The sequence below is a fragment of the Dermacentor variabilis genome, chromosome 7 (assembly GCF_050947875.1).
Source record: "Dermacentor variabilis isolate Ectoservices chromosome 7, ASM5094787v1, whole genome shotgun sequence".
In the NCBI taxonomy this organism is placed as follows: Eukaryota; Metazoa; Arthropoda; class Arachnida; order Ixodida; family Ixodidae; genus Dermacentor; species Dermacentor variabilis.
Window position 1 is genome coordinate 9,012,888 of NC_134574.1, and position 12,099 is coordinate 9,024,986.

Genomic DNA, 12,099 nt, shown 5'->3' on the forward strand with positions numbered 1-12,099 from the left:
GCTGAGTGTTTGCGGTTCCCCAAAGCTTGGTTAAGGAGGAATTGTCCTCTCGCTTGTTGTCTGCCCCTGTTGTTTTCGGGGTGGAGGTTTCTGGGTATAGGTCGGACCGTGATCTTCGCGCGGATGTCCTGTGGGAGGACCATGAGCCACTCATTGTCTTACGAAACGCACAAATTTAATTTTGAGGAAATTTAATTTCGAAGAATCACAAGCAGCAAACGGCGGGCGAAGGCTGCTAACCACGCTGCCGAGCAAACTTGAGACATCGAACGCAAGGGACAACGGTGGATTGCAGGCATACCGTCAGTAACGTCGTTCTCTCCGTCGCAGCCGATTGTGTAATCTTATAATTGAGAAATGCTTTAATGAACCCTTGGGATTAACCCAGTGATAAACGCAGGGACCGAACGTCTCAGCTTCTCTGGTTAACCATCTTCACGAAGTGGAACGGCAGACTTTTTTTTTTTTTTTTTTTGTGGCTTGTGTGTTCAAACACTGACCTCATCTTTCTTTTTGTAGTGCTTCTTTGGCGTGGTGAGAAGCTTCGGTGGTGATGAAGATCATGCTACAATCACGCACTTTGGCCAGATCTTCAGGCTCCTGAGCTAAACTGCGCGAAACATTAAGACGAGAGGAAGAAACACACATTTAGAAACGCAGCTTCCGCGCTTCGCTGTATGCATTTCTTCCTTTCGTGCAGTTTACCCTTTCTTCAGTATGAACCAACTGGCCCGATAGATCTTATTGCTGTAGGTGGATACCGCTTTCTCGTGGTATCACCAATTTGGACAAGGGAGAACGCTAGCGAGCGTGAAACACGCGCAAACTGCCCGTCCGTACGAGCTCAAGGCTGCGGCGAGGCGTCTGCAGTGGAGCTCAATGGAACGGTGCTGCCATCTGGCGGCTGTCACAGAAGTGGTGACAGCGGCTGTAAGCGCGCGGGAGGAGAGTTTTACAACTGAAGCTAGTCTAGTAACGTTGTGCTGCCGTGCGCTCACTTTGGCCATGCTTTGGCACTTCGCGTGTGCCCCTATTTTACTGTGACCGGGTTCGAAGCATTCGTTCTACCAGTACAGTGATTTAAAGAACATTATATCTGGAAGCCGCTTCCATAGGGAGTCATAAAATCAGTAAATGCACTGAAATGTGGTCGTTATAACCGATAGATCGTTGTATCTGGGATTGTTATACTTGGGTTCGACAGTATTCTCGTCAAGCTGGTGTAGAGATGTCCACAGGTGAATGTAATTTCTTCCACCACTGCACATGTGCATGGCACATATTGGGTGGTGTGTGTGGTCCTGCAGGTGCTGTTTCGCCACAGAGAACAGGTAGTAGTGAGAGAAATTGTGGAAGCTTTCTATATAAGAAAAAAAATAATACTACATGTGTGAGCCAGCCGTCAATAAACCTTTTGGACTGTGAATTAGCTGTTTCAGATATTTGGACAACAAAAATGTTCAGTTTTTCTTTTTCTTTACAATTTGCAGCTATCGCAGTGCACGCTAACCAATCGTGTTTGCTCCTTCTTTTTTTTTTTCTTTCTTTTGCTTCCTGTCATAGTGGCTTGCACAGTTAGCGAGTGACACACCGTATTTACTTGAATGTAGGCCAGCCTCGATTCTGAGTCGACCGCCAAATGTCCAATGCCAGAAAAAATAACAAAAACTTGCCTCGAATGTAGGCCAAGCAGAAAAGTGAGGACAGCGTTCACAGAATGAAAACAGCATTTATTTAACATGAACATGCCGAGCTCACTCTGTTATCGCTGCTAGCCAGACCACACGCACGCTTGCAGATGCGTGCAAGCTCGTGTCGGTGCATCCATGCATGCGTAGACATTACGGCATGGCTCGCACGCAACAAACTGCGGCGCAATCTCGATGAACAGCTCCTCACTGTTATCACGTGCTTATCTTCCTTATGGCTGTCATCTCTTAGTTGCGGCACACACGAAAAGCGTCTCCCGTTGCCCCCTCCAACAACGGATGTTTTTCTCATGGATTCTGAAGTGCCGCCCGGCTTTAACGTTTGACAATGCCTCTGTGGCTAGCACAACTTTTCGTTTGAAAGTGGCACTACAGTCGAATCCGACTATATCGAACCCGTTTGCATCGAATTATTCTATATATTGAACAATTTCTGGGCACGGTATAGTTAGAATACCAATGTACAATATATATAGTGGATTTGCATCCACTATATATAGCAAAAATTACGCTTACATTGAACAAAAATAGCAGCGACTCCCGATATACCGAACATAGAGCGGCGAAAAAGTGTCCCCAGAAGTTGGCTTTCCCTCGTGGTTGCGGGGAAACCTGACTGTGCGGCTCTATCCAGCCACTCTCCCTACCGTGACCGCGCTGCTTTGGACATGCCGTCGACAACCCCCTGCAAAAAATGATCCTGGCCCGCCCGCAGCGCTTGCTCAGACAGCCAATCACTGCTTTTCTGGTCTATTGCATGTGCGCCTTGTGGGCCTTCTCCTGCAGTGTTGCCGTGATGAAGCAGCAGAATTTGCCTTTCGTCAAGCTCGAAATCATAAATCGGGTCGAACGCGGTGAGAAGTTGGATGTGTCCCCGCAGCGTGAATGATTCGAAGGAACACTCTCAGGACGACCTTGAAGAATAAGGGGGAAATTGGGGCTAAAGCGGCGATGCCCGTGGCACCTGACACGTACGCACGGCCGTGTACGAGTGGTTCATCTGAAATTGCTTCACCTGTGCTGGCTGCCGCTTGCTCGGCGATGACTGTAAAGTCTGATGAATGCGACACAGCCGTTGCCGGTGTTGCCAAAACTTGGAGCGAGCTGTCAGAATTTCCGGAAGCTGTTGATGAATCAACAGTGGGCGAGTTTGTGAGTGCAAATGATGCTGTTGCGACCACGGGAAAGCCCGAAAACGAAGACTGCATTGCCGACATCGTACCGAGCACAAGTGAAAGTGGGCACAATGAGGAAAGCAACGACGGTCCTTTGCCTACATCCTCCGAAGTGATTGGTGCGCTCGCACTAGTCCGGTGCTTCTGCACGAACGCGGAAGGTTGTGGCCTCAGCTGCTCCCGACTCCTTAGACAATGTGGAGAAGTGCGTGCATCTCAGGCAGCGAAATTGCCCAAGCAGAAAGAAATGCTGGACTATTTCATGCGAAACTAAGCTAGTTTCATCAATAAAGTGATTTCATAAATGGTATGTGCTTTTATGTCATCCAATTATTCAGCATGCTTATGTTGAATTATGCTCTATATCGAACTGATAGGCGTTTTTTTAGAGTTCGATATAGCCGGGTTCTACTGTATAGTGGCATCGTCTATTTGGTGCCATTACGATAACGCCACCTATGGGCCACACAGCACGCCGATACGACACAGGTCAAAATGGCGACGTCGCTCATGTACTTCAGTTGGCTGCTGGTGTGGCTAATAGCAGCTGTGATACTTACTTTTCTAGATGGTGCTAGCTATTCACCATATTTATCATTTTTAATTATAAACTGGCATGCTTTTTTAGGATACTCTAATCTAAGCCGACCCTACAGTTTAGTAGAGTCGGATAAATATGATATATAAATGTTTACTGAATAAAATTGGTCAGTTGAAAGTTAGCGCTTTGTCCGTCTATTGTCTTTCTTGTGCTCCATGTCAGTTATAGCGCTACCCTTGATACATTCCAGAGTGGTATACTCAATCAACCACTTGAGGGGATTTGATCAGCTTTGCATGGCTTGGCTCCAAACGTCTATGTGCAATGACGTTCCTGGCACAGTGACAGTATGGCGTGCTTGGTATGGTGCTAGAAGTGCTGTTGCCCATAGGCTTGTGTGGTTCCGATGCCGAGTCACACGAAATCTCCGTAAGGTGGTTGCCTACAGGAATTCACTTAGAATATAACCCCTGGGGTGTTTGTTGTTTTGGGGAGCAATCTTATAAAAGTTTGTAAAGTGAACTGTGTGCTTTCCCTCGCATGGTTGATCAGAAGTGTGCTTTTGTCAGCAAAAAATTGTCGACAAACCGCTGATAAACACTGCGGATGCCGTCAACTTGAGTAGAAAGATACAAAATTACCTCAAAAGATTTCCTCTGTGACAAATGCCGAAATGGCAGATGCATTTGCTTCCACTAGGGCACGTACATCTTGAAATACTAGAAAACCCTAGAATTTGGAAAAACTAGTTGTGGGGCCTTTAAAGCACCTGGGGGATGTGGTTGTTGAATTCCTTGAAAACTGGGGTTGGGGGCAACTTTCGAACATTCAAAGCAACTCACCTTAGGTATGGCACGGGCGCCCTCTATTGGGAAGCAGACTAGGATGTTTTGCTTTGATGGTGCCGCTAAACAATCACAATGTACATGGTGGGCCTACAGCCACCAACGACCGGCTTGTTAAAATCACTGTTGCCATTGTAGAGCTAGACAAAACCAGATTTAGTGGCCAGTCCGTGCCAACATATTGTTGTTTTGCTAGTTGGTTCACACAGCAGCCACCATGGCTTTATTTCCAAACTCTAGGCTGAAGAAATGCATGGTGGAAAGCAAGTTTCCACAATTTGGCTGTAATACGACGAGTATCTTTGGCTGATGTCTGCTGCAATCAACCATCATGCCAAAAGGCAATTGCCACATCTAGAATCGAAAAGTCAACTTAAATGAGCAATGTGAAGACCTTGAAGCCTGTGTCCAACTCAGCAGCGTCTTAGCTGCGAGAAATTGTAGCTAAGAAAGAAGGACGTCTCTTTTTCAGTGTCTGCATGAATAAAGTTTGTTTCTCCCGCCTTGAATTTTGGCCTTGGGCATCCTCGAAATCCTTGCAATTGTCCTTGAATCTTGAGTGAAATGTTTTGTACAGACCCTGATAAACAGCATAAATAATTTAATAGCTTGTAACTTAGTGGGAGGCTGCAAGTGAACATTTGCAGGTGTGGTAGTGTCATGCCAGGTGATGTTCACATGCTATTAATCAGTCAACAGGCAGGCAGGAATTGATGGGTTCCGACTAAGCCCGCTGAATACAAAACAAAGTAGTGTGATTTTGTTATCTTGCCACCACTGAGTGAGGGCGGAAAAATAAAAAAATAGCAGGTGTTCTGGTGCTTATCTTCATCTCCGTGTTGGTGGAGTGTAGTGACTTGGTTGTGTTTGTGGCATTTCTGCAAAAACAAGTGCACGAGAATCTGTGTGCTGCCAGCCATGCATCTTTCTTTTTTTTCCTTGTCTCGATGCACCAGCCATTGCTCTTGATCACGGTGTTGCAATGCGATCACTGCAATCGAGACGAGCAAACTTGTACAGTTGTGGCAACAAAGTTCTGACCTTTGTCAACTTGTCAATGGATGCAGGTTGCCAAATGTAATGTTAAAAGCTGCGGGACTAAGAATATTTCTTTCAAAATGTTCAATTTTGCTGTCATTCGAATAGAACAGGAGGGTCGACTTCACGCAACAGAAATATTAAAAGATAAATAATAAGAAAACACTAGTTAAAATAGAGCGAATGCAGTACTCCAAGCATGCTGTGCAAAGTTGGCATCATGCTGACAATCAAAAAAGCCAATAAATAAAAAGATGGGCACACAGTAGTTGCATAACACTCAAATATTGTGACACGCACATGCGCACCAATGAGAGAAAACAACACACAATAATCACAGCAATCGGTAATAACTCGAGTATACAATTACCACATAAAATAGAAGAATATGTTTATAAACTGAGAAAATTCTTTAGAAAAAATAACTTGGGCACTAAGTATTCATAAAAAATGGCCGTTCATTAAAAGAAGTTCACTTCCATAGTTCTGGAGAACAAAAAGCCGAAATGACTGCGCTTTGACCGTGTGCGATATTTTACCACTTCCAGTGTGTGGAGTTCCTGTCAATTTGGCTGCAGCGGGGGGATCTGAGTGTGTGACGGGAGTCGCGTGAATTCTGTTTCCTTGCCACGTGATGCAGGGCAAGGTGAAGGAGCTGAGCAAGGTTCACCAGCTGGAGCTGGAGGCAGAGCGGGTGGAGCACCAGCGGCGCCTGGGCGCCCTGGAGCAGCGTTGCCAGGAGCAGGCCCACCTGGCCGAGGAGCTGCGGGCACGCCTGGCCGAGGCCGTGCAGACACACAGCCGAGAGGTGCATGTCGCAGCTGCTCCTGCAAAAAACACATCCGTGTGGGGGCAGACGGCAAGAGGTCGCCCTCTGCGGTTAACGGCAGTAGCACGAAGCTGCAATGAAGACCCACGTGGGTCTATGTGGCAATGAAAAGAAAATTGTTTCTAAACTGCTGTACTTGCAGACAATGAACGGAAAGCTACAGAGGCAGTGTATGGAACTAACAGCTCCACATTCATTGGTTCCAGTTCCTTGAGTGCGATGTTTGGCGGCGACTGCACAGTTGGTCCTCCTCTCTGCACTGCTTGGCTGCACTTGTAACAAAGATTATATTTACTTCAGTAAAATAAGGCAAAATACACCTCCAAATGTTAATTTAACCAAATTTCCTACTTCTTTTTTTTTTTTTCATGTTTGAGCAAATGCGGAACTGTCACATGTGGAAGCTACGCTGAATCAATATCTGTTACAAGAAAGCGAAAGTGCTTGCCAAACACTGCCGGATTAACTGGCGCAGTAGCATGTTTACAGAGGCTCTGCAGTCGCTCTGCCCCTGTGGCTTTGCTTTTGTAGCCAGAGAAAGTTGTCCTGGTTAGCTTGAAAGTCTTCGGTTCAATCCGTAGAGTAGGACATATCTTCAATAGTAATGTAATGAATAATTTTAAATAACCAATATTACCCAAAGGTACTGAAACCAAAACTGGTAGCTGCTTTTTGCAACGTCTGTGACGTCGTATTTTATACTACGATAATGTAAACACGCAGAACGCATGTTAAACACACAGTACACGTGGTGCTGATGCCAAAAAAGCGAAGCTGACGATGTCTTCCGAATACACGGGGAACTTTTCTAGCTGTTTTGAACTAGACGGCAACGATTAACCCTTTGAAGGTTTTCGCCGTACATGTACGGCGGCGGTTTTCTGTCCCGCAAGGTCTTTGCCGTACGGGTACGGTTCCGACCCTCCGTTTGAAATTTCGCGCCATAATGACGATGCGTGCTCACCGGGAGGTGCTGCCACCTCTTAGCACTTACAAGGTGTGTTTGAAATTGGTGCTACCTTCTTGGGGAGATAAACAGAGCTGATTGCTAGCTTCAGCGCGTCTCTCAGACTGCGGCAACGCCCCTTTGGCGGTTTCGGCTTCGCCGCGTGATCGTAACGGAGGCGCGCGAAACGTCATTTTTTTCTTTGTCGGCACTCTCTTTCAGGGGGTGGAAGTTGAGTTATATCTTGATTGGCGCTGCTCTTAGCTTGCTTATCAGCGCCGTTCGCGAGGTATTCTCGCTCTCAGTGGCAACGCGGTTTCGGTTCCGCCGCGTGATCGCAACGGAGGCGCACGAAACGTGGTTTTTCTCTTTGTCGGCACACTCTCGCAGCGGCGGCAGAAGTTGATTTCTATCTTGATTGGCACTGCTCTTAGCTTGTTTATCACCACTGCTCACGAGGTATTCTCGCTCTCCCGCGGCAACGCGCTTACGCGAGAAGCTGCCTCAGACCTCTGCCCAAGGCAGCCGCACGCAGAGATGTCATGTGTGCGCCAACACAACTCCTCTCTCCAAGAGTACAGACAGGCATTTTATGTGTGCAGACTGCGATAAGGCGCTGTGCGTAGACCCGTGTTTCAAGGAGTACCACGCTCAGAAATACTATTGAGCATTTTGCAGTTCTGAGTGATGCCGACACCAAAATACTGTTCCTAATTATTTTTTACTATTTATTTCCGACTTTATACATTTTGGACATTCAAGATCCGCAATAAAGTAATTTGACCACCTGGGAAAGTTTTTTGCAAAATAATTCGACCCTCAAAGGGTTAAAGCTTAGAACGACAGAAAGCTGAGCTAGTTAGTAAGGATTCATTATGCAAAATAGAAGTGAGGCGTGCAGACAGGACACAAGAGTAGAGAAGTGGACAACACGAACGCCGACTATCAACTGAAGGGAGCACTGAGGTGAAAAAAAGAAAGGAGACGCAAAACTCATCTGCGCATGCTCAGGAATGGTAAGACGTGTCAATCGGGTACACGTGCCGGTCTACGTGAGAGATAACTGTTAAGGCACTTAATCTCTTCCTTATGTAAAGTAATCGAGGGCTGACTCACGCACGCACTTCCACCATTAAAGATATGCCATGCCTCTACCATAAGACGCGTATCTTCATTCTTATGCCTGTACAATATTGCGCGTTCATCTAACTCTGGCGTGCAGTTACAATCTCGGCAATGTTGCGAAAGATTGGAAGGCGATCCACCGGCTAACGACCTTTTATGTTCCATTAGCGTCTGATTGATACACCGTCTCGTTTGCCCTACGTAGAACTGGCCACAGCTAAGGGGAATTTTATAAACCACACCGATACGACAGTCAGTAAAACTGTTGTTCTTATTGTGCTTCACTGGACAAAAATCTGTTCGTTTTTTGCCTTTTACCCGCTCCTTCATATTCTGTACGGCAGCGCATATGTTACCTAGCTTATTGGGAGCAGTGAAAGCAACATTAACATCATATCTACTAGCAACTTTTTTAAGCCTGTGCGACACTGAATGAATATACAGAATAGCCACTACTCTTTTTCTTTTGCTATTACTGCTTTCTGTAATCCTGTCCGTCCCTCTCGAAACCGACTTCTTTCGGCGCTCAGCCACAGTGGCCACCGCTACACTGGGATAACCTGCTTCTAATAGGCGCCGGACCTGCGCATTAAAGCTGGCGCTCATTTTGTGCATGCAGAATCTGGTGAGGAAAGACTTAAGGCACGACATGGCAATTGCGTTTTTTACTAATTTAGAATGCTTGGATTGAAAGTTTAGCAACGGCTTCGAAGATCTTGGGGAGTACTGCCAACAAACATGATTTTGTTCGAAGATCAAGGAAATGTCAAGAAACTGAATTACGCGTCGCTGAGGAAATTCCTTGGTAAACTTTAATCCTCCCCCATAAAGTTTAAATTGCTCACTTACTGAGGTAGCAGCGGAATCGAATTCTTCCCTTTTGCAGAAAATCAGGTAATCATCAACGTAACAAAATATCTTGATAACGCTATCGCCTAAGGCTTTCTCTAAGCAGTTGTCAACCTTACTTAGATAAATGTTGCTAAGAATAGGGGCGACCTTTGAGCCAATACAAATGCCTCATTTCTGCAGAAAAACGCCATCTCTCCACCCAACCAGCGTCGACTTCAAGTACACTGAAAGAATTTCTAGAAAAGCTCCCGTGGAAACACCGCATCCGTCAATAAAAGCTGACTCTTGCACTTGTTCTTTAATGCACTCATTTACGGAATTTAGCAACCCGTCATGCGGCAAGGAATAATACAGGTCTTCGATATCCATACTAAAAGCTGTACAATCACCAGGATTTTCCTCTCTCAAATACTGAACTAGTGCCCGAGAATTACGTAGGCAAAAGGGGTCTGAAAAAACTAGAGAAGCTAGGCAGTTCTGTAGGTAACTAGCGACACAAACCTGCCACGTCCCTTTCTCTGACACTATAGCACGAAAAGGAATTTCTTGTTTATGGGTCTTGGCCGAGAAAAACAGTTCTAAGGTGAGGGATTTAGCTTTCTTGACATTACAGACAAGCCTATCAAGATTATGCCTTGACAAGAGGTCGACCGCACGTTGCTTAACTACTGAAGGCTTGAGTTTTACTGGCTGCAAATTCTTTTCTATGGCTGAAATCGCTTTTTCTGAAAACATGTCATCTGGCATAATTACGAAATAACCTTCCTTGTCAGATATTACTGGTCTAAGTTCATGCTCCACAAGGTAATCAACTAACGGTCGGACAGGGTCAGGCGTCTCAAAATGAGAATTTGATTGTTTAATGTTAGCAATGCAATCCGAAATACAGCGTGAGCGTTCTTCTTCCGGGACAAACCTGATTATGCAGCGCGGTATGCTCAAAACGTCAACGGGTTTTATGTTAGGCTTAAAACAGTGCTTAGGACCTAAAGCAAGGGTTCTTCTATGGTTATCACTTACAATGGCGTCTCCAAGAACCGGTACGTTATTTGACGTTGAATTATTAGAAAGGTGTTTCCTCTTACTTTATTGAAGCTCCGGAAGTTTCATCCTCCATATCGGGTACACGTGCCGGTCTACAGGAGAGATAACTGTTACCGGCACGTTGATAACCGGCACGTGTACCCGATTGACACGTGGTGTTACCATTCCTGAGCATGCGCAGATGAGTTTTGTGTCTTCTTTCTTTTTTTCGCCTCAGTGCTCCGTTCAGTTGATAGTCGGCGTTCGTGTTGTCCACTTCTCTACTCTTGTGTCCTGTCTGCACGCCTCACTTTTATTTTGCATAATGAATCCTTACCAACTAGCTCTGCTTTCTGTCATTCTAAGCTTCATTTCTAGTACTCTGAGCCCTTTTCCATGTTGAGTGGAATAAGTTAGCCGTGCAACATGCGGACTTCCTATGGAGGATGAAACTTCCGTAGCTTCAATAAAGTAAGAGGAAACACCTTTCTAATAATTCATCGTCAAATAACGTACCGGTTCTTGGAGACGCCATTGTAAGTGATAACCATAGAAGAACCCTTGCTTTAGGTCCTAAGCACTGTTTTAAGCCTAACATAAAACCCGTTGACGTTTTGAGCATACCGCGCTGCATAACCAGGTTTGTCCCGGAAGAAGAACGCTCACGCTGTATTTCGGATTGCATTGCTAACATTAAACAATCAAATTCTCATTTTGAGACGCCTGACCCTGTCCGACCGTTAGTTGATTACCTTGTGGAGCATGAACTTAGACCAGTAATATCTGACAAGGAAGGTTATTTCGTAATTATGCCAGATGACATGTTTTCAGAAAAAGCGATTTCAGCCATAGAAAAGAATTTGCAGCCAGTAAAACTCAAGCCTTCGGTAGTTAAGCAACGTGCGGTCGACCTCTTGTCAAGGCATAATCTTGATAGGCTTGTCTGTAATGTCAAGAAAGCTAAATCCCTCACCTTAGAACTGTTTTTCTCGGCCAAGACCCATAAACAAGAAATTCCTTTTCGTGCTATAGTGTCAGAGAAAGGGACGTGGCAGGTTTGTGTCGCTAGTTACCTACAGAACTGCCTAGCTTCTCTAGTTTTTTCAGACCCCTTTTGCCTACGTAATTCTCGGGCACTAGTTCAGTATTTGAGAGAGGAAAATCCTGGTGATTGTACAGCTTTTAGTATGGATATCGAAGACCTGTATTATTCCTTGCCGCATGACGGGTTGCTAAATTCCGTAAATGAGTGCATTAAAGAACAAGTGCAAGAGTCAGCTTTTATTGACGGATGCGGTGTTTCCACGGGAGCTTTTCTAGAAATTCTTTCAGTGTACTTGAAGTCGACGCTGGTTGGATGGAGAGATGGCGTTTTTCTGCAGAAATGAGGCATTTGTATTGGCTCAACGGTCGCCCCTATTCTTAGCAACATTTATCTAAGTAAGGTTGACAACTGCTTAGAGAAAGCTTTAGGTGATAGCGTTATCAAGATATTTCGTTACGTTGATGATTACCTGATTTTCTGCAAAAGGGAAGAATTCGATTCCGCTGCTTCCTCAGTAAGTGAGCAATTCAAACTTTATGGGGGAGGATTAAAGTTTACCAAGGAATTTCCTCAGCGACGCGTAATTCAGTTTCTTGACATTTCCTTGATCTTCGAACAAAATCATGTTTGTTGGCAGTACTCCCCAAGATCTTCGAAGCCGTTGCTAAACTTTCAATCCAAGCATTCTAAATTAGTAAAAAACGCAATTGCCATGTCGTGCCTTAAGTCTTTCCTCACCAGATTCCGCATGCACAAAATGAGCGCCAGTTTTAATGCGCAGGTCTGGCGCCTATTAGAAGCAGGTTATCCCAGTGTAGCGGTGGCCACTGTGGCTGAGCGCCTAAAGTAGTCGGTTTCGAGAGGGATGGACGTGATTAGGGAAAGCAGTAATAGCAAAAAAAAAAGAGTAGTGGCTATTCTGTATATTCATTCAGTGTCGCACAGGCTTAAAAAAGTTGCTAGTAGATATG

The 12,099-nt window shown here is 45.3% G+C and overlaps 1 protein-coding gene across 21 annotated transcripts in view; it reads left to right on the forward strand.

The window, feature by feature from the left end:
- LOC142587302 (uncharacterized) overlaps positions 1-12,099 on the forward strand; it is a 410,079-nt gene that overhangs the window by 170,898 nt on the left and 227,082 nt on the right. For all 21 annotated transcript variants that reach the window (XR_012829442.1, XM_075698179.1, XM_075698189.1 and 18 more), the window contains exon 10: positions 5,949-6,116. Coding sequence is in view for 20 of the 21 variants with exons in the window: in XM_075698179.1 (XP_075554294.1) it covers positions 5,949-6,116 (168 nt within the window). In the remaining variant the exon portion in view is untranslated. The remainder of the gene's footprint in view (positions 1-5,948; positions 6,117-12,099) is intronic.